The 21,679-nt window shown below is 46.0% G+C and overlaps 1 protein-coding gene across 10 annotated transcripts in view; it reads right to left on the bottom strand.

Annotated features, from left to right (window-relative positions):
• Positions 1-21,679, bottom strand: part of SPAG5 (sperm associated antigen 5) — a 22,990-nt gene continuing 1,311 nt past the window's right edge. For 2 of the 10 annotated variants that reach the window (XM_024235011.3, XM_054536516.2), the window contains exons 3-24: positions 14,366-15,453; positions 14,082-14,256; positions 8,824-8,898; positions 8,479-8,571; positions 8,253-8,387; positions 7,921-8,040; positions 7,706-7,798; positions 7,489-7,602; positions 7,039-7,132; positions 6,720-6,867; positions 6,537-6,639; positions 6,240-6,373; positions 5,899-6,037; positions 2,436-2,547; positions 2,178-2,264; positions 1,792-1,912; positions 1,568-1,679; positions 1,098-1,178; positions 799-954; positions 644-718; positions 436-516; positions 1-197 (exon numbers count right to left, since the gene is read on the bottom strand). In XM_024235011.3, the coding sequence (XP_024090779.3) occupies positions 126-197; positions 436-516; positions 644-718; positions 799-954; positions 1,098-1,178; positions 1,568-1,679; positions 1,792-1,912; positions 2,178-2,264; positions 2,436-2,547; positions 5,899-6,037; positions 6,240-6,373; positions 6,537-6,639; positions 6,720-6,867; positions 7,039-7,132; positions 7,489-7,602; positions 7,706-7,798; positions 7,921-8,040; positions 8,253-8,387; positions 8,479-8,571; positions 8,824-8,898; positions 14,082-14,256; positions 14,366-15,453 (3,408 nt within the window). In that variant the 3' untranslated portion in view covers positions 1-125. Of the gene's footprint in view, positions 198-435; positions 517-643; positions 719-798; positions 955-1,097; positions 1,179-1,567; positions 1,680-1,791; positions 1,913-2,177; positions 2,265-2,435; positions 2,548-5,898; positions 6,038-6,239; positions 6,374-6,536; positions 6,640-6,719; positions 6,868-7,038; positions 7,133-7,488; positions 7,603-7,705; positions 7,799-7,920; positions 8,041-8,252; positions 8,388-8,478; positions 8,572-8,823; positions 8,899-14,081; positions 14,260-14,365; positions 15,454-21,679 lie in introns of all 10 variants that reach the window. The other 8 variants (XM_024235010.3, XM_054536515.2, XM_063718556.1 and 5 more) reach the window with 4 other exon arrangements.

Here is a 21,679-nt window from a genome sequence, read left to right on the forward strand (position 1 = left end):
TTCATTAAATACACTTTATTTAAATAGCATTTATCTCAGTTGGCTCTATGCCAGTTGGTCTTGGTATGGGGGTAAGGGGGTATCGCAGGTAAAAAGGGGTGAAGCAGATTCTGGCTTTCAGTTTCTTAGCTTAGAAATTCCAGCAATCCCTGTAGCTCTTTGCATCCCCTCACCACCTCTGGAATAGAGAGCAGGGTCTGGGAAGAGAGGCAGAAAACGCAGCTCAGGACCACAGACCTAAGGCCCAGGGCTCCCAGCCCCAGGAGGCAGCCACTGAATTAGAGGGGAGAAAACAGACACCACAGAGAAGCCTGCAATAGTGATTCAGGCCCAGCTCTCAGCACAGGCTGGGAACCAGGGCTGTGCTCATTAGTACCTCCTGGGCCAGGCCTTGTACCAGGTGCATTAGTGATATCACCTCCCTCCTGCCTATACCTTATAAATATGCTGAACAATGTCATCTAGTTTTTCTAACTCCTTGTCAGAGCGCCGAAGGTTCTCCTCTAGGATATTTCGCTAGAAAGCAAACAGATTTTATAAGTCCTATGCATAAAAGAGCAAGCTTGGTAGGACAGGGGAAACATGGCGGGGCATTTGCTAACGATGGTAGGAAATGGCCCTGGAATGGCATGGACATTCTTACATGGCTCTGGAACTTGATCATGAGTTTTTCCTTCTCATTTTTCATCTCCAGGAACATCACTCTCAGTTTGTCCACCTAGAAATATGTCCAGATCAACAGGGGTACAGCCTGGGGTCCCCACCTGCTGTCCAGCTTCTCTGTTAACTCTGAGTCACCTCCTGAGACAGCCACACTTTCTCCTGGATCCAACTGGTGGCCATAGGCTGGCAGTTTGAGTCCAGCTGGCCTGCCAGGGCCTCCTGGAGCACTTTGGTCTCTGTCTCCGCACGCCGAAGTGAGCGGGTAAGGTGGGTCACCTCCTCTCTAAGGCTCTGGGAATGAGAATGGAGAGGTGTCCAACAGGACATAAGGATAGACAACATGTGGTGAACAAAAGTAAACCATTTCTCATATTTGGGATCCTGGCTGACCAGTAACACAGAAGGCAAAGGCCTGGGCATGATGGTGAACATACTATGAGCTCGCCACTCTTGTCTATCTGTTCTAGGATCTTCTCATTCTGCTGCTGTATCACTTCCTGGAGCTCCTTTTCATTCTGTGATGGAAAGGGAGGTGAGAAGACACATGGAGAGCTGGTCTCTTCACAGCCCTTGCCAGGAGGTAGGAGAGAGTGCCTGACCCATGCTTAGCCCACATGGGACCAATTGATTATCACACCAGTTCTTCCCTCAGGGCCAAGCCAGGCAAGGCACATTTCAGTGCTGGGAGAGCTCTGCTAGAGTTCCTGACTTCTCTCCTGGGTGGGTCTGGGAAGATAGGTCAGCCCATAGCTGATATGTGAAATGTCTGACCCCAGGAAGGGCAAAACTAGGGCAGTGGTTGGAAAATCCCCACCACCCAGATTCCTGGAGAGATAATGGCTCCCAGTGGGCCAGCAGAGCTGCCCCAGTTCTTCATCGCCCCACTTCTAGGTCCCTCCTTCACCTTGTAGCGCAAGCACAAGGCCTGGTTCAGCTTCTCTATGTCTGCTTCCTTTGCCTTCTGGGCTTCCTGATGCTGTTCTTCCTGGGCCTGCAGCCTAGCTTCCAGCTCACAACTGAAGGAAGGAAGAATACAGCAACATTCCTGTCCTTTCAGGGGCCAGTTGGACCCTTGGCATAAGAGGCTGTCTCACTGTCCCTCTGTCACCAAAACTGCATCCCACTCACATTTTTCGCTGTAGAGTCCTGATGGCTTCTTCTTTAGACTCTTGTAGCAGGGAACAAAGACTCTGAAGCTCAATAGTCATAATACTCATTTCTGCCAGGCTCTCCTCCATGCCTGGGGTCTCTGAAAGAGAAAGTGCCAGATAGAGGTCTAGCCTTCCAGCCCTGGAAGGAAGGAGTATATAGCCATCATTTCCACAACTCTTATCCGTGTTCCCCACCCACAGGATTTGAATGTCTGGAACATTACAGATCCCAGAAGGCAGAAATAAAATGAGCCCAAGTAGAATTGAGGTTTTTAGAGCAAAGCACTTCTCACTGCTTTCGTCTTTACTCATCACCACCAGGTTTTCTAGAAATGAGGCAGGATCCCTGGAGCCCCTCCTAACCTGCGGGCTGAAGGGAAACCATTGATGCTACTCGAGTGAAAGCACTCTTGTCACTTCCAAGCAAGGGTACAGGAGTTGATTCTGGTTCTAAGAGAAAAACCAATAATGCGAGAGGGCCCCTCTGATGATCCAGGCAGGGGTCTACCATAATGGAAGCCAGGGTAAGATAGACAAGCCCGCTGGTGGACATCTTCAACAGCTGAAGATGTCAGGAGCAGCGTCACAACTTTCCCACCCCCAAATCCCAGGGCCTTTAACCTTCATCTGCCACTGCTGTCAAGATGCTTCCCAGGAAGGTGCTGTCATTAGGCAGGGGGTGTTCCTGGGTGGGAGCACAGGCTGTACTCAGCAGAAGGGTCTCTTGTTCAGTCTAAGGGCAAAGAAGAAAAAATAGCTGCTGTTCAGGTCTAGTGAACTCCTGGGCTTCCAGGTAACTCCCAGCCATCTCCTCCAAAATGCTGTTCCACCTATTATCTCAATTCTCTATCTTCAACTTCTCCATTAGTGCCTTTCTCTGAACATGTTTATATTCTTAAGCCTCTCCCACAAAAACAGCAGTATTTTAAAAACAAACCTAAACAAAACAAAACAAAACCCTTCTTCTTACCTTAAATCCCCTTTTAGCTACTGCCTTTTCTAGAAAGAAAATAAAAGAAAGAAAGAAAAGAAAAGAAGCCTGTACTTCTTGTTTATAACTCTCACCATCTATTGACTCCCCAGCCCACTACACTCAGGCTTCTCCCCTGTCATTCCACCTAAATTCTTGTCATTTGGTTCACCCATGGCAGCCTTACTTTCAAATGCAATGCATATATTTCAGCTCTTGTTTTACCTGACCTATTTGATATTGATGACCACATTGTTCTTTTAGAAACTTCCTTTTCTTAGCGTCCAGGACATGAGTCTCTCTCCTTTAAAGGCAGGCCCCACACCTTTCTGGTTATTTCTTCTCTATTCACAGGTCCTTCCTTAACTGCTGGATCCTCTGGGTTAAGTCCTTGGCCCTAAATTTACTCTAATTCATTCCCAGGGTGGCCTTGCCTTGGGAGCGTCACAAAAACATCTACTTCAAACTTCCCTTCCACATGAATGACTCTTCCATCCCTCTCTCAACTGGATTTTTTCCCAGTCTGCAGACTCAAAGGCTAACTGCCTGTGAAGAATCTACCAGAAGGTTCCACAGTCAATCTGTCAACTTAGTATGTATGAAGCTGAGTTCACCATTTTCCCTGTGCCACCCTATCAGAAGTCTGTTCCTACTCCTCTATTTACTATTCTAGAGCAAGGAAAGGGAAGGCTAGCAAATTGTAGCCTACAGATCAAATCTAGCCTGCCAACTATTTTTGTAAATAAAGTTTTATTGGAACGCAGCCAGACCCATTAATTTACGTATCATCTATGGCTGCTCTTGAACTACAAAGGCAGAATTGAGTAGTTGAGACAGAGACCATATGGCCCAAAAAGCCAAAAATACTTATTATATGGCCATTTATAGGAAAAGCTTGCTGGCCTCAGTTCTGAAGTAGCTGTGCTTATGGCTGCAGCTGCTAACTGGCTGCGCACAAGTAAGGCCAGACAAGGCGGGAGCCGCTCAACATCTCTGCTTCTTCTCCTTGGCTCTTCCCCTGCCATCCTCGACCTGCTACCTGGGACTCCAGGATGTGCCCTTTCGACCCTTTTCTAACATCTTTGCTCCTTTCCGCATACTTGAAACCCCATGACTCAACTTCTTCTGTTCTATCCCTCCTCAGCTCTCCCACCTGGACCTCAGCTTTTCCAGTCCCAAATCCTCCTCTACTTGTTGGATTTCTCCTTGGAGTCTGCCTCTCCTACCCAGAGCATTTCCTTCTCAGCCTGCTCCCTCTCCTCCTAGCTAGATCCTCTCTCCAGTTCTCCCACCTTCTCTGCCCCCCTGGTCTAGGTCTCTCCCGCTGACTAGTTAGCCTGTGTCACCACTACCTCCCCTCAGTCTCATCTCTCTCTCAGGCTCTCTACTCCTTTCAGCTTTGGTCCTCTGCCCTCCCGTCTGGGTGTCTGAGTTGTGGGGAATTGAAGTGCTTCCTATTGCTATCCCTCCTGCTACACAGGTGAAGTGCTCCCTGGGCACAGAGATGACCCGGAGGTGTCACTAACCGCAGTCTCCACACACTAACACAGCTGACCTGCTGGGCCCTCTTTCCTAGCAATCTAAGGATCATCATTCACTCTTCTGACTTACTCTTACATCAAATTGGTTCTACTGCGTCTGCTTCCTAAATATCTATTGAATCCATTCATTCCATCCTCTCCTTTCTACCGCCTATAAAACTGCCATTATTTCAAGCCTTCAAAATCTGGCCTCCTGCCTACTTCTCCAGTGTTGTCTCCTGCCTTGCCCCACATAGCTCTCATGCTGCAGCCATGAAGAGCTGCTTCCCATTCCTCAGACTTGATGCATTCCATATGAGCAGCATCTTGCCTTGTTCATCCTCTAGTCCCAGCACCTAACCCAGGTTTTATAAGGTAGACACTATAAAAAAGAACACATCATGTACTATGTGCATGACTTTCTACGTACGACTCTCATATGTAGTCAGATGAAACTTTCATACACCATTCCCTCTGCCTAGTGGGACTTCCTAAATACCCTCCCCTGCCCCACAAACTTCTAAACCTCAAGACTGTACCCAAGGTCAGCTGCTTTGAGAAGGCATCCTAATTCTCGAAGGCTGAAGTGGTGCTCCCCTCTCTATCTCTCACAGTGGTCCATGCAGACCTCTACCATGATCATAAGTCAAGATGACAAATTTACATCTGTTTGTCTTCCATGCTAAACTGTAGATTTGTTGGCATTTCCTGTGCTCGGTACCCAGTTGGGGAAGAGGATCAGGTCATAAGCAATTGCCAGATTTTAGGATATTTGTTGTGCCTTTATCTGCTGAATAAGCTAATTACCTTTGTATTCTGAATGATGTCAACCATTTATTGTTTAGTGCACACTGCAGGGAGGCCAAAGAAGGCTATATTTCTGCTTTCTTGAAACATAGTCTGGTTGAAGAGACCAGGTATCCAAGGAAAATTAATACAAATACAAAAGGAGAGTAAGTTCATGAGAAATATGGCAGAAGAAAAGATCACCGGGTCCACATGATTTGATTTGGGAACATTTCAAAGAAGGTAAACCAGGGAAGATTTCTTTTTTTGGGGGGGGAAAGGGTTTCACTCTCACCCAGTTTGGAGTGCAGTGATACAAAAAAATTAGCCAGGTATGATCATGGCTCACTGCAGCCTCAACTTCCCAGGCTCAGGTGATCCTCCCACCTCAGCCTCCCAGATAGCTGGGACTATAGGTGCACAACACTACACCTGGGTTAATTTCTGTATTTTTTTGTAGAGATGGTTTTCACCATGTTGCCCAGGTCGGAAGGGAGGATTTTAATAGAAAAGGCATTTCCAATTTGAAGAAAGAAGAGAATGAATATGGGAACAGCCAGAGTCTGGGTTCTGGGGATAAAAATGGGGACATGTGTGTAGCATACAGGCAGTCTAGCTGGGGCAAAGTGTTCATAATAGGGAGGTAGGAGATAGGGGAAGAAAGGTTTGAGCAACAGGCTAATGAGGTCCTGTAGGTAACTGAAAGTCATATAAGGTCACAGTTAGAAAAAGAGTAATGTTTTAGGAAGACTATTCTGTAAAATAAAGATACAATTGGAAGAGAAGAGAAGGAACCCCAGGATCCTACCTTCTCCTTTAGTTTTGTCTGTAGGAAGAGAGTCAGGCTCTGTAGTTGCTCAGTCAGCACCCCTAGCTTTTGAGAGTACTGCTGTGTTTTCTCCAGGTCTTGCTCCTGGTTATCTGCTATGGTGCTGGCCAGTTTAGCCCTGAAATAAGGAACAGGGAAGATGACCAAAGACCAAATTACCTTCTCTGAACGCCTCTCCCAAATCCCCACAGAGCTGCATTAAAGGAGAGAAACAAGAGGCTCAACACTCACAGTTCTCTTCTTGGAGATTTTGGCTTCTAGAAGTGTTCCTGAGAAAAAATAAGCACTTAGGGGGAAGTACAGAAAGTTAGAGAACTTACGTTAGGTTCTCTACAGTGTCCTTGAGGTTCTCACACTGCAAGCTGCGCTCCCGGAGCACTTCCAGTGTGGTTTTCAATTGACACTCAACCTGACCCAGCTCCAGGTGAGCAACCTGATTCTCCTGGTCTGCAAACTGGGAAGAAAAGAGAAGGAGCAAGACAGGGAGGGAGAATTTTAGTGCCCTGGGTACAGAGGCTTTTTTTAGTTCACAGTCTCAAACCTTACCTCAACACTATCAGGCAAGAATCACATTCCTGAGGCTTACCAACTCCCTTGGCCCAAGCCATATTCCTTACCTCCAAGGTCTCTTTCAGGTCCCGCACCTCTTTGGCCAGGACAGCTTGTTGCTGCTGCAGTTCTGCCTGCATGTGTTTTAGTGCCATCTCTTCCTTTTGCCATCTGCCAGAGACCACATATTAGATCCCATTTGGTACTAAATCCTGGATGCCTACTGCCACAGTACCCTGTTAGGAACTCACTGAGCAGCCTGCTCCTCATTGCTCTGGGTAAGCTGGCAGAGTAACTCATCCTTCACAGCCAGGTCCTGGGCACAATGGGCATGCTGACTCTGTAGCTCTTTTAGCTGGCTGTCCATGTTGGCCAGAATCTGCAACTGAGCCCGAAGATCTAGAACAAAAGTATCCTAATGACACCATGCGGTCACCAGGCTAGAAACTCCCCAAACTTCTGCTCCAAAGCAAGTGCTCCTGAGTACTTCCTTGCTCTAGTGCCACACTCCAAGCCTTAACAGGGCTCAAATGCTTACATGCGTGCATACACACACACACACACAAACACCTGTTGCTAGACGACTGTTTTCCAACTCCAGTTGTTCTGTTTGGCCTTTGCACTCCTCTAACTGGGCAGAGACTTGTTCCAGCACCCTAGAAACCTAGGAAGAAAAGATGGTTTTCCTCCTATAGTTCCTCCTGAATCAATAATCCCAGGACTTGGTCCAGCTTCTCTTTCTGGACAAGACAGAAAACTACCTTACTCCTGGGCATCAACATTGCAGAAAATAAGGTTGATCCTCAGGAAAAAGTAGAGACAGGAGAAAAGTTGCTGAAGTAAAGATGCTGAAGGGCAAAGGAAAAAACTGGGCTTAAGGCCATCTTACAGCTAAGGGACCTTACTGGCTGGCCTCCAAACCCACAGGGTGAAAAGAAAACAGATCCAGGGTAAGAGGCTAATGGTATCACACATTAGGAAGGAAACCAAGCCTAAGTAGTCCCCACTTTTGGTTTGTACCTCCTGCTTTTCCTCAATTGCCGCATCACGTTCCTGCAGGGCCTGTTGGCTCTTGACTGTGAGTTTCTCTGTGAGTTGTCGAGACCGACTCAGCAAAGCTGTCCATGTTGTATACTACCAGGGGAAGCAAGCAGGTCAGTAGAGCACACTTGAGGCAAAGCTCCTAACAGGACCTGATGTGAGTAAGGAATTAGTTATGATGGCCCCAAATACTCACATCCAGTTGCATGGACCTCCAGTCTTGTTGCAAGGTAGAAGTAAGACTCACTGTCTGCTGAACCAGCTCTTCTTGCTTGGCATGAAGCCCTACCTACAAAAGAAAGATTGCCCAGGCGGGAGCCCCTTCCCTTTGGATACAGCAAAGTGGGAGTATGCAACCACCCTCCCCGTCTGTCAGCACAGACCCCAGGAAAGAAAATGCCGTTAAATTACCAGTTGGGTCTGGGTGTCCTTCAGAAGGCCTCTGAATTCCCGCATGGATGCTAGGTCCTGTTCCAGCTGGCTGATGCGCTGGCTGGCGTGTGCACAGAAAGCCTCCAGCACTATCTCTGCCTATTGAGGGAAGAGGTTGCAAGGACATAGTGGGCAACAGGGGAGCCAGCACAAAAAGCTGTAACCATCTGACACCTCAATAGATCAGTTCTTTACTGCCCAGGGCAGGCAGTTCTTAGGCCACCCATCTGTGTCTAAAGTGCATTTGTGCTCCTGCAGGAACCTTGAGGTGGAAACCTCCCACATCCAAGAACAAATGCCTGGCACCTTACCGCATCCTTGCCTCTGAGAGCCATTTCCTCTCTGTGCCTTGCCTCCTCCCTTTCTGCTTTGAGGCTCTGGAGCTTTGCCCTCAATTTCTTCAGCAAATCAAAACAGCAAGAGACCAAGGTTTCTGCACGCCGAGACTATATGATAAGAATCAGTTGATGTGTCTGGTTCCTCTTTATGGCTTTTAGTCCCACCACAGGCCTCCACCTCCATCTTCATGCTGCTTACCTCCTGACTCACAGTAGTCTTATCTTCTTCTAAATGCAACAGGGATAGGTGAAGCAAGGATATCAGCTCTTTGGAGACAAGCACCCATGATTGCTGTAGAGAAAAAAATGGGTAGGTGAGATTAAATATAGTCAAAAGTCAAATAAAGTCACTAAGCAGGAAACAGGGGCACTGGGGAAGAAAACCGCTAACCCCAATTCCAAGCTCCGCATAAGGAGACGTACTTTACAAAGGTTTGAAAACCTCCCTTCACCACCACGGCTTAGTATCACCATCTACTAACCACCCAGGATTCTCCATTCTTGATCTTCACAGGAGACCCAGTGGTGGTGTATCAACACTTACCATGACATTTCTGGCCTGCTGTAGGGCCTGTCCCATCTCATGGCTCTCCTTAAGATGCTGAAGTTTATTAGTTATCTAGCCAGAAAAACAGAGTTGTTCCTTGTTTTGTTTGTTTTTGAAACAGAGTCTTGCTCTATCATCCAGACTGGAGTGCAGTGGCACAATCTCGGCTCACTGCAACCTCCACCTCCCAGGTTCAAGCAATTCTCATGCCTCAGCCTCCCAAGTAGCTGGGATTACAGGCATGCACTACCACACCCAGCTAATTTGTATATTTTTAGTAGAGTCGGGGTTTCACCATGTTGGCCAGGCTGTTCTTGAACTCCTGGCCTCAAGTGATCCACCGACCTCGGCCTCCCAAAGTGCTGGGATTACAGGGGTGAGCCACCATGACCAGCCAAGTTGTTCCTTTTGAGTAGGCAACATGTACCACCAGCACCTCATTCTTCCTCCCACCCAGTGAGTTACAGGAGCCTTTCCTATTTTATTTATTTTTTATCTTCTGTAGAGATGAGGTCTTGCTATGTTGCCCAGGCTGGTCTCAAACTCCTGGCCTCAAACAGTCCTCCTGCCTCGGACTTCCAAAGTGCTCCTGCCACACTCAACCACCTTTCCTATTAAAAGCAGAAGCAAAGTTCTCAATTCAATGAAGCCAAGTCAGAAAGAAAAATCCACAGGTAGGTAAAAAATTTCTTTGTTTAGCCAGGCACAGTGACTCATGCCTGTAATCCCAGCACCTTCAGAGGCTGAGGCAGGAGGATCACTTGGGTCCAGGAGTTCAAGACCAGCCTGGGCAACACAGTGAAACCCCATCTCTAAAAAAAAAAAAAAAAAAGGCTGGGCGCGGTGGTGCACGCCTGTAATCCCAGCACTTTGGGAGGCCGAGGCGGGCGGATCACCTCAGGTCGGGAGTTCGAGACCAGCCTGACCAACGTGGAGAAACCCCATGTCTACTAAAACTACAAAATTAGCCAGGCGTGGTGGCACGTGCCTGTAATCCCAGCTACTCCGGAGGCTGAGGCAGGAGAATCGCTTGAACCCAGGAGGTGAGGCTGCAGTGAGCCAAGATCACGCCATTGCACTCCAGCCTGGGCAACAAGAGTGAAACGCCGTCTCAAAAAAAAAAATTTTTTTTCATTAGCCAGGCATGGTGGCACATGCCTATATTCCCAGCTACTCAGCTGGATTGAGGTGGGAGGATCCCTTGAGCCCAGGAGGTGGAGGCTGCAGTGAGCCATGTTCGTGCCACTGCACTCCAGTATGGGTAACAGAGCGAGACCCTATCTCAAAAAAAAAAAACAAAACAAAAAAGGATGAACCAATTTATATCCTACAGATAAACAGAGTATGCTTACCAGCATTACCTATTTTATTGTTTGCTACTGAGTCACAAGAAAATGGCATCTCACTGTTCAATTTGCATTTTTTATTGCCAATAATGCTAACCTTCTTAGGTATTTATTCATCATTTTTACTTTCTTAATTGTCTGCTCATTATCCTGGGTCGGATAGATAAAACTCATAGTATGCCTAGAGTAAGTAGGTATGATCTCAAAGGCAGTAGAACCCCAGAAGACAAGTTCTAAGAGAAAAGTGAGAGTCTTCATTACTGAGGCAAGGCAGCCATCATCTGGGGGAAAAATTACTACTGGAGCAGCACTGCTGATTTCTTGGAGTTCATGGCTCCCTTCCCCAGCAAAGCAGTTATCATTCACTGCTGCATCATGAAATAAGGCACAGAGTAGCACATGAGCTTGGATAGGGCTCACATAGTGCTCAGCTGGACAGTCAGGCAGGTGATGAGATTAATGTGAAGGAGGCAGCCAGGCAGCAAGAACATGGCATGCTGATGGAGAATGGCTAAAGGTATGTCATTTCCCCTCTTTGGTTCTGCTTCAGTGGCCTACAAAGGGACCTGGCAAGCTTCAGGGGAAGAGGATGCATGGCAGATTCAGGGATGGGAAACAAGGTCAAGAACAAGAGGAAAGGACACAAAGATAATAAAACAGGAGGGAAACTGAACAGCTGGAGGAACACAGAGCTTATGGTTTCCAGGATTTTTAGCAAATGGTAAGGTCATTACTTTGAGGATATTTTCAACTCAAAGGAGGTCTCTGCACATTTGGGGACCATCTCTTCTTAGCAGCAGCCACCTATTATCTCAACAGCCACAATGGTGAGGTGCTATCAATTCCTTCACCTGCCACCATTCCCTTCCTTCCTAGGCCTGTGTTGTGACAGAATCCTCTAGAACATTGTTGTTGTTGTTGTTGTTTGAGACAGCCTCACTCTGTTGCCCAGGCTGGAGTACACTGGCGCGATCTCAGCTCACTACAACCTCTGCCTCCTGGGTTCAAGCGATTCTCATGCCTCAGCCACCCAAGTAGCTGGGATTACAGGAGTGCACTACCATATCCAGCTAACTTTTGTATTTTTTATAGAGAAGGGGTTTCACTATGTTAGCCAGGCTGGTCTCAAACTCCTGGCCTCAAGTGATCTGCTGGCCTCAGCCTTCCACAGTGCTGGGATTATAAGCGTGAGCCACCACGTTGGGCCACCAGTAGTCTTTTAGCTACTTTCCTCTAATATTTCCCGCAAAAACTAAGTACCCTTAAGTTTAAATTGTTGCAAAGGCTGTAATGTCCAGCATATTACCAATATTGACAATTTAAAATAATTTTTTTTTTTTTCAGACAGAGTCTTACTCTATCCCCCAGGCTGGACTGCAGTGGCGCGATCTCGGCTCACTGCAACCTCTGCCTCCCGGGTTCAAGCGATTCTCATGCCTCAGCCTCCCAAGTAGTTGGAATTACAGGTGCCCTCCACCACACCCGGCTAATTTTTGTATTTTTAGTAGAGAAGGGGTTTCGCCATGCTAGCCAGGCTGGTCTTGAACTCCTGACCTCAGGTGATCCGCCCGCCTCAGCCTCCCAAAGTGTTGGGATTACAGGTGTGAGCCACCGAGCCCAGCCTAAAATAAAATTATTAGATCACTCTTAAATATATCCAGTGGCATAAATACTACATACACCAAAATGATGAGATACCTAGTTGTTATCTTTTAAAAATACAAGAAAAAGCTCTTCTTAGCAGTCAGAAATTTTATTATGTCGTCCCTTTTTCTCTTTGAACATATATTTTTTATTTTTCTCAGAATTTCATCCTAATGTAATATATTTGTATGCTTTAAAGTCTGTTATTAGCTGGGCACAGTGGCTCACACCTGTAATCCCAGTGCTTTGGGAGGCAAAGGCTAGCAGATCACTTGGGCCCAGGGGTTTGAGAACAGCCTGGCCAACACAGCAAAACCCCATCTCTACTAAAAATACCAAAAAATTAGGTAGGTGTGGTGGCGTACACCTACAGTCCTAGCTACCCAGGAGGCTGAGGTGGGAGGATCACCTGAGCCAAGAAAGCTGAGGCTTCAGTGAGCTCTGATCGCAACATGGTACTATCTAGCCTGGGTGACAGACCGAGACACTATCTCAAAAAATAAAAATAAAATCTGTTATTAACCTTCATCTCTGCAACAACAACAAAAGTTCATCTAAATTTAAATTAAAATTTCCTTTAAATTCCTTTGACCAGAAGGCTTTAAAGTGAAAAAGCTTTCTTTTGGATAGAGAAATCTTTTAATCAGTTGTATATTAGTCACTGTAATATAATTTCTAATAAAATAAACACGCTCAGCAAAATTTAATTGGGAATCACCTATTAATGAAATCGATGGAGCTTCCTTCCCCTTATTAGTTCATATATCTGTGGATTACTATAATTCCAGCAATAAGAAATGGTTCAGCAACAATTCATGACTCTTTGTTTTTTAAGGCAGGGTCTGGCTCTGTTGCCCAGGCTGGAGTGCAGTGGCAAGATCTCAGTTCACTGCAGCCTTGAACTCCTGGCCTCAAGTGATCCTCCACCTCAACCTTCCGAGTAGCTGGGACTACAGGCACACACCACCGCACCCAGCTAATTTTTGTATTTTTTTGTAGAGATGACGTTTCATCACATTTCTCAGGCTGGTCTTGAACTCCTGAGCTCAAGCGATCCTCCCACCTCACCCTCCCAAAGTATTGAGATTACAGGGGTTAGCCACCATGCCAGCTAACTCCTTTCCATTCTGACAGATGTAAACACTGAGAAATCTTCTTCACATAAACAATAGGGGCCGGGCGCAGTGGCTCACACCTGTAATCCCAGCACTTTGGGAGGCTGAGGCAGGTGGATCATGAGGTCAGGAGCTCGAGACCAGCCTGGCCAACTAAAAATGCAAAAATTAGCCGGGTGGGGTGGCATGCACCTGTAGTGCCAGCTACTCAGGAGGCTGAGGCAGGAGAATTGCTTGAACCAGGAGGCGGAGGTTGCAGTGAGCTGAGACCACGCCATTGCACTCCAGCCTGGGTGACAGAGTGAGACTCCGTCTCAAAAAAAAAAAAAAAAACTAAAAGAGTATAATTGGATTGCTTGTAACATTGTAACACAAAGGATAAATGCTTGAGGGGACAGATACAGATACTCCATTTTCCATTTTCCATGATGTGATTATTGACCATCACATGCCTATATCAAAACATCTCATGGACTCCATGAATATATTTATCTACTCTGTAACCACAAAAATTAAAAATTATTTTAAAAAATGTTTTAGGCTTATTCATAATTTTTCTTAAAATATTAAATATAGTCTACCAATGCAGAAAACGAAGAAAAAGAATACATGTGGAAGATGATGATCTAAAAACCAATTCCTTTAAAAGTTTCCTTGCTTGCACTCCTTTGGAAAGTTTTGATGTACCCCAGGGGTATAGTGACTACCCACAGCTCTAAGGGAATTTTCCAGATCCTCAGCTTTTTTGTTTTAAGAGACAGGGTTTCACTGTCTTACCCATGATCATAGCTCACTGCAGCCTTAGCCTCCTGGGCTCAAACAATCCTCCTGCCTCAGCCTCCTGAGTAGTGAGGCATGCAAAACCATATCCAGCTGATTTTTTAAAAATCTTTTGTAGGGATGGGATCTCGCTATGTTGCCCAAGCTGGTTTCAAATGCCTGGCCTCAAGCAGTCCTCCCGCCTTGGCCTCCCAAAGCAGTGGGATTATAGGCATCAGCCATTGTGCCTGCCCAGATTCTCAGCTTTTACAAATGTTCTAAGTATAAGCCTGTGATAGGAGTCCCCTTTGCCCTCTGGCAGCTTCTCAGCTTAAATTCCAAGGAAGAGAGCCCACTGGGATCCTTCAAGCTTTGAGAGGAACCTTCTTACCCCACTGTGAGATGTGTCAGTCTGTGTGCTACTGTCCTGGGTTTCTGGGTGAGGGACAGCCAGCTGGCTCTTCCAGTCCCGAAGCTGGCGGGAGAGAACCTCCAGAATGACAAGAGAGCTCAGCAGGTTATCTTCCAAGTCATGTCGAGACAAGGCGGTCAGATCTGGAGGCCAGCTGCTGCAGAAAGAGAAGAACATGATGAAAAGAAAGGGTGGGGAAGGGATGGGAGGGGAAGGTCCAGGGTAATGGAACTCACGAGGCACAAGGACATAGGGGCACTTACCCACACAGGAGCTGCTCTGTCTCAGAAGTACTGTCCTTGGTGCCAACCAGGCCTGTCTGGGATGTGTTTGTACTCTTTTCCTGTGGTGCTGAAGGAGTCAACCAAGTCCCCACCGAGCAAGTAGAGAAAGGGGTAGTGCCAACTGCAGCATCCCGAAGCACTGAGGGAAGGCATAAGCTTTGGCGGAGATTTTCCAGCATGACGGAGGTATCTACACCTTTTTCCAGCCAGGCCAGTGGGGACATCCAAGACTCTGTATCAGAGCCAAGAATCCTACCAACATCTTCTACTGCTGGGCCTGGAGCTGCTTGGGATTCCATTTCTACTAGATTTGGTGTCAGGCACGTGGACAGAATATCTTCCACATTTGAGACAAGTGCTTGATCTTCCGATTCAAACTCCTTAGGGTGTGTGGGAAACCTCATTTCTCTTTCCTCCATAGCTCCATGCTCTACAATTTCCTCCTCTGGGTCCACATGATTGGCAGGGAAATCTGCTGCCAAGGCAGTTGAAGGGGAAAGCCAGAGAACAGAGGAAGGCAAGAAGGCATTACTTTCAGAAGGTACTAAGTCCTCAGGCACAGCCTCAGTCCTACTGTCCCTCAGGCTTTCCTTGGAGCAATGTAGTTGTTCAGAACAGGGATTTGGTGGAGACTCCTCTAAGAGATGGGACGGAGATTCCTGAAAGACAGGTTTCTCAGATACAGCAGCAACTTCTGAAAACCTGTCTCCCATGCAGGGTGCCACCTCCTCTCTCACCAGATCGTCTGTTCTGAAAGGTTCATTTAAAGATATGCTGTTTGTCTCTGCTATGGTATCTAAATGGGCCTCAAATGTCATGTCTTGCTGCTGCCCCAGTGGAGATGGTAGAAGGACGATGGTTTTAACCATATAGTTGTCCAGTGGGTCTACTGCTTCCTCAGACATTTTAGGAGTAGAGCTAATTTGGGGAATTGGATCTAGAGGCTGCTCATCTGATTCATGCTGACAAGCTTCTAGCCACTTTGAGGAATGACTGAAATGTTCTGAAGGGAAATCTGTCCTCTTGGTATTTACAAAATCCATTGGAGATGAGTTGTTGCTGCCTTCCTGCCAAAGGAAACAAAGGTAGTTGTCATGAGATACCATCTCACACCAGTTAGAATGGCAATCATTAAAAAGTCAGGAAACAACAGGTGCTGGAGAGGATGTGGAGAAATAGGAACACTTTTACACTGTTGGTGGGACTGTAAACTAGTTCAACCCTTGTGGAAGTCAGTGTGGCGATTACTCAGAGATCTAGAACTAGAAATTCCATTTGACCCAGCCATCCCATTACTGGGTATATACCCAAAGGACTATAAATCATGCTGCTATAAAGACACATGCACACGTATGTTTACTGCGGCATTATTCACAATAGCAAAGACTTGGAACCAACCCAAATGTCCAACAATGATAGACTGGATTAAGAAAATGTGGCACATATACACCATGGAATACTATGCAGCCATAAAAAATGATGAGTTCATGTCCTTTGTAGGGACATGGATGAAATTGGAAATCATCATTCTCAGTAAACTATCGCAAGAACAAAAAACCAGACACCACATATTCTCACTCATAGGTGGGAATTGAACAATGAGAACACATGGACGCAGAAAGGGGATCATCACACTCTGGGGACTGTTGTGGGGTGGGGGGAGGGGGGAGGGATAGCACTGGGAGATATACCTAATGCTAGATGACGAGTTAGTGGGTGCAGTGCACCAGCATAGCACATGTATACATATGTAACTAACCTGCACATTGCGCACATGTACCCTAAAACCTAAAGTATAATAATAATAAATAAAAAAAATTAAAAAAAAAAAGAAAAAAAATTAAAAAAAAAAAGTAGTTGTCTAAGGCAGTCAATTCAGTTCCGGACATACAATTACAGGTGCAAGATAGTGCACTCAAAAAAGAAAAGAATTCTTACTACCTCTGCTTAGGTAAGAACTTGGCTAATCTTTGTTGCTCATATAGAGACCCAATAGTAGGGAAAGAAAAGCTGCTAAGCCATTTTGGGTCCTTCCAAGTGAACCAGCCTACATTATAAACAGGCTGAGAATATAGATCCATATCATGGGCAGATGGTAGCTTGAACGTGACCCCACTCATCTCCATTCTGAACTCTAATGCACTTCTAGATAAACAGGTAGGAGGGGTCCATAGGGTGTGAGTGAAGACTTAAGCTCTGTCAGAATCTAGAGTTGGTACAAGATCTTCTCCCTCTTGGCTGGGCGCAGTGGCTCATGCCTGTAATCCCACCACTTTGGGAGGCCGAGGCGGGCAGATCACCTGAGGTCAGGAGTTTGAGATCAGCCTGACCAACATGGTGAAACCCCCATCTCTACTAAAAATACAAAATTAGCTGGGCGTGGTGGCGCATGCCTGTAATCCCAGCTACTCAGGAGGCTGAGGCAGGAGAATTGCTTAAACCCGGGAGGCAGAGGGTGCAGTGACCCGAGATTGTGCCATTGCACTCCAGCCTGGGCAAGAGTGAGACTCCGTCTCAAAAGAAAAAAAACAAACAACAACAAAAAAAGATCTTCTCCCTCTTGAAACAGATGAGAATTTGGGAACCAGAGTTAGAAAGCACATGGACCACAGAGATCCATGAAGCCCAGGGAGAAAGGGCAACACTAACCTGTGCCAGTGACCTAGTCTTCTAGTCCACAGAGCTAAGGGCATCCTGAACACACGGTTGAGCCAACTTGGCCCTTGGGATTTGAAAAGCGCTAGACTTTGTAGCATAGGAGACTAAAGAGCAGAGAGACTTCCTCCTGATGCCCTGACAAGGGACTGACAACCTCCCTACTGCTGGGTCACAGGGAGAAAGACAAGTGCATCTTCCACCAACTGCACGATTGCTGGACCTGAGACTCAATGAACAACAAAAGAAAATATGAATGATCTTAAGTGGATCTGGTAGCCAGAGAAAGGATAAACACTAAGATAGTTAGTAAAGGCAGACCTTAGGCCAGGTACAGCTGCTCATGCCTGTAATCCCAGCATTTGGGAGGCCACAAGCGGGTGGATCGCTTGAGTTCAAACCTCATCTCTACCAAAAATACAAACATTAGCCGGGCATGGTGGTGCTGATGTGTGCCTGTAGTCCCAGCTACTCAGGAAGCTGAGGTGGGAGGATCACTTAAGCTCAGGGGGCAGAGGCTGCAGTGAGCCAAGATCACGCCACTGTACTCCAGCCTGGGTGACAGAGCAAAACCCTGTCTCAAAAAAAAAAAAAAAGAAAGAAAGAAAAGAAAAGGTAGACCCTAACAAAACAGAGCCGCTGGAAGACACAGATGATAATCTGAACAACAACAACAACAAAAAAAACGAGTACTTAAGCTTTAACTACAACATAAATACACACACAAAGACTTTTTAGAAATAATAAATATTATTTTAAATAAAAAATGTCAGTAAAATGAATTGAAAGAGTAAATTATCAGAGTTGAAATTAGAATTACTGGCCTGGACAAGTGGAAGAAATATCTTAATGCAAAGATAAAAATATAAAGAAATGTAAATCTGAAGGAAAAGCTAAGAGAATTAGAACATAAACCCAGAAAACCTAACAGTTAAATAAAAGAAATTCCAGAAGAGAACATATATACATGAGGCGCTGATTAACAAATATTAGAAGAAAACTGCCTTAATGAAACGCCTGAGTTTGCACATTAAAATGGCTCACCAGTTTCTAAGCAGGACTGACTAGAAAAGATACATGCTAGACACATAATTATAAAATTTCTGTGCTATAATGAAGAAAAAACTATTCTGGAAGCTTTAGATAGAAAGTCCAATTATTTATCAAACAAATAATCAAACAGACCGGGCGCAGTTGCTCACCTCTGTAATCCCAGCACTTTGGGAGGCTGAGGCGGGCAAATCACGAGGTCAGGAGATTGAGACCATCCTGGCTAACACTATGAAACCCCGTCTCTACTAAAAACACAAAAAATTAGCTGGCTGTGGTGGTGGGCACCTGTAGTCCCAGCTACTTGGGAGGCGGAGGCAGAATGGCATGAACCCGGGAGGCGGAGCTTGCAGTGAGCCAAGACCGCGCCACTGCACCCCAGCCTGGGCAACACAGCGAGACTCCGTCTCAAAAAAATAATAATAATAATAATCAAACATATGAAATTTCTCATTTATATCAGTGGATGAAACAAAACCAAGGTTAGGTTAAAAAGGGCTTCTGATATTCTGGCACTGTCCTACTTGGGTATTAGTTACATGGATGTGTACTTTATAGTAATTTGTTATGCTGTTAATGTTTTACTGTAATTTCATGTATCTTACTTTAATTTTGAAATTATTAAAAGGTATGGTGGCTCACACCTGTAGTCCCAGCTATTCAGGAGGCTGAGGTGGGAGGATTGCTAGAGCTCAGGAGTTCAGGGTTGCAGTGAGCCAAGATCACACCACTGCACTCTAGCCTGAGTAGCAGAGCAAGACCCTGTCTCAAAAAAAAAATAAAAAAGACAGGGCGTGGTGGCTTATACCTGTAATCCCAGCACTTTGGGAGGCTGAGGAGGTCAGATCACAAGGTCAGGAGTTCGAGTCCAGCTGGGCCAACATGGTGAAACCCCATCTCTACTCAAAATACAAAAATTAGCCGGGCATGGTGGCGGGCACCTGTAGTCCCAGCTACTCGGGAGGCTGAGGCAGGAGAATCGCTTGAACCTGGGAAGCAGAGGTTGCAGTGAGCCGAGATCGCGCCACTGCACTCCAACCTGGGCGATACAACGAGACTCCTTCTCAAAAAAAAAAAGACAATATAAAGATGAGTGTGTGTGTGTGCATATATACAAAATAGACACACATAAAGAGATGCATGAAAGAACTGTCAAATATGACAGTTATCTAAGATAGCAGAAATATTTCTTCCTTATACATTTATATATTCAAATGCTTCAAACAATTAATATCTATTAATAATCAAAAATTTACAAAACAGGCCAGGTGCAGTGGCCCACGCCTGTAATCCTAGCACTTTGGGAGGCCAAGGGGGGCGGATCACTTGAGGTCAAGAGTTTGAGACCGGCCTGGCCAATATGGTGAAACCCCGCCTCTACTAAAAATACAAAAAATTACCCAGGCATGGTGGCACGCGCCTGTAATCCCAGCTACTGGGGAGGCTGAAGCAGGAGAACTGCTTGAACCCAGGAAGTGGAGGTTGCAGTGAGCCGAGATCATGCCACTGCTCTCTAGCCTGGATGAAGGAGTGAGACCCTGTCACAAAAAAAAAAAAAAAAAAAAAATTAGGCCAGGCGCGGTGGCTCACACCCGTAATCCCAGCACTTTGGGAGGCTGAGGCAGGCAGATCATGAGGTCAGGAGTTCGAGACCAGCCTGACCAACATGGTGAAACCCTGTCTCTACTAAAAATACAAAAATTACCTGGGCGTAGTGACACATGCCTGTAATCCCAGCTACTCAGGAGGCTGAGGCAAGAGAATCACATTAACCTGGGAGGCGGAGGTTGCAGTGAGCCAAGATGGCACCACTGTACTCCAGCCTGGGTGACAGAGCGAGACTCCGTCTCAAAAAAAAAATTTGCCAGGCATGGTGGCACGCACCTGTAATCCCAGCTACTTGGGAGGGTGAGGCAGGAAAATTGCTTGAACCCGGGAGGCAGAGGTTGCAGTGAGCCAAGACTGTGCCACTGCACTCCAGCCTGGGCGACAGAGTGAGACTCTCAAAAAAAAAAAAATTTTACAAAACAAAAATAATAGCTATTTTATTGGGGAAAAACCCTTTTCATTGTGTAGCTGACTGCATCTGGAGGTAGTAAGCCCAGCAGTTAAGAGGGAAGGAGAATTTGATTTCAATCTAGTGTTCTGGCATTGTGATTAAATAATTATGGTTAAATTCTATAAGCTCAGGCTGGGCGCCATAGCTCACGCCTGTAATCCCAGCACTTCGGGAGGCTGAGGTGGGTGGATCACCTGAGGTCAGGAATTCGAGACAAGCTTGGCCAATATGGCGAAACCCTGTCTCTACTAAAAATACAAAAATTAGCCAGGCATGGTGGCACATGCCTATAATCCCAGCTACTAGGGAGGCTGAGGCAGGAGGATCACTTGAACCCAGGAGGCAGAGGCTGCAGTGAGCCAAGATCGTGCCATTGCACTCCAGCCTAGGGAACAAGAGCAAAACTGCATCTCAAAATTAATTAATTAATTAATTAATAATCATAAATTCTATAAGCTCTATACAGCTAATTTCCACCTAGTACTTATTTATTTTCCACCTTAAGCTGTACTGTCTAATATGATAGCCACTAGCCACATGTAGCTATTTAAATTAAAATTAAAAATTCAGGCCGGGCACGGTGGCTCCCAGCACTTTGGAAGGCGGAGGCGGGCAGATCACCTGAGGTCAGGAGTTCGAGACCAGCCTGACCAACATGGAGAAACCCATCTTTACTGAAAATACAAAAATTAGCTGGGCATGGTGGCACATGTCGGAGGCTGAGACAAGAGAATCACTTGAACCCGGGAGGCGGAGGTTGCGGTGAGCCGAGATCACACCATTGCACTCCAACCTAGGCAACAAGAGCAAAACTCCATCTCAAAAAAAAATTAATTAAATTAAATTAAATTAAATATTCAATTCTTCAGGCCAGGCACAGTGGCTCACACCCGTAATCCCAGCACTTTGGGAGGCCGAGGCAGGCGGACCACTTGAGGTCAGGAGTTTGAGACCAGCCTGGCCAACATTGTGAAACCCTGTCTCTACTAAAAATACAAAAAATTAGCCAGGTGTGGTGGCGTGCACCTGTAATCCCAGTTACTCAGGAGCCTGAGGCAGGAGAATCGCTTGAGCCCTGGAGGCGGAGATTGCAGTGAGCCAAGATCGCGCCACTGCACTCCATCCTGGGTGACAGAGTAAGACTTCGTCTCAAAAACAAAAAAATTCAATTCGTCAGTCACGTCAGCCACGTTTTAAGTGCTCAATAACCATGTGACTAGTACTTACCATGCTGGACAGCACAGATTATCAAATATTTCCCTCATCCCAGAAAGTTCTATCGGACAGTAGGTATTTTGCAACTCTTTCAAGAAAGACTGCTATCATCATACTTCTGTTACTCAGGATGTCATCTGTCTATACGCTCTTTTTTCCTCCTCATACCTATTTTATTGATATCCCATCTCCTTCCAAAAATAATTCATATGCATGAAAATGAATAGATAGATACGATTAATGAAATAACAAAGTCATGGTCAAAAAAGAGGAAGCAAAACTTCTTATACAGCTATAACAGTAGCTGTATGTGA

This window comes from Pongo abelii, chromosome 19 (assembly GCF_028885655.2).
Source record: "Pongo abelii isolate AG06213 chromosome 19, NHGRI_mPonAbe1-v2.0_pri, whole genome shotgun sequence".
NCBI lineage: Eukaryota > Metazoa > Chordata > Mammalia > Primates > Hominidae > Pongo > Pongo abelii.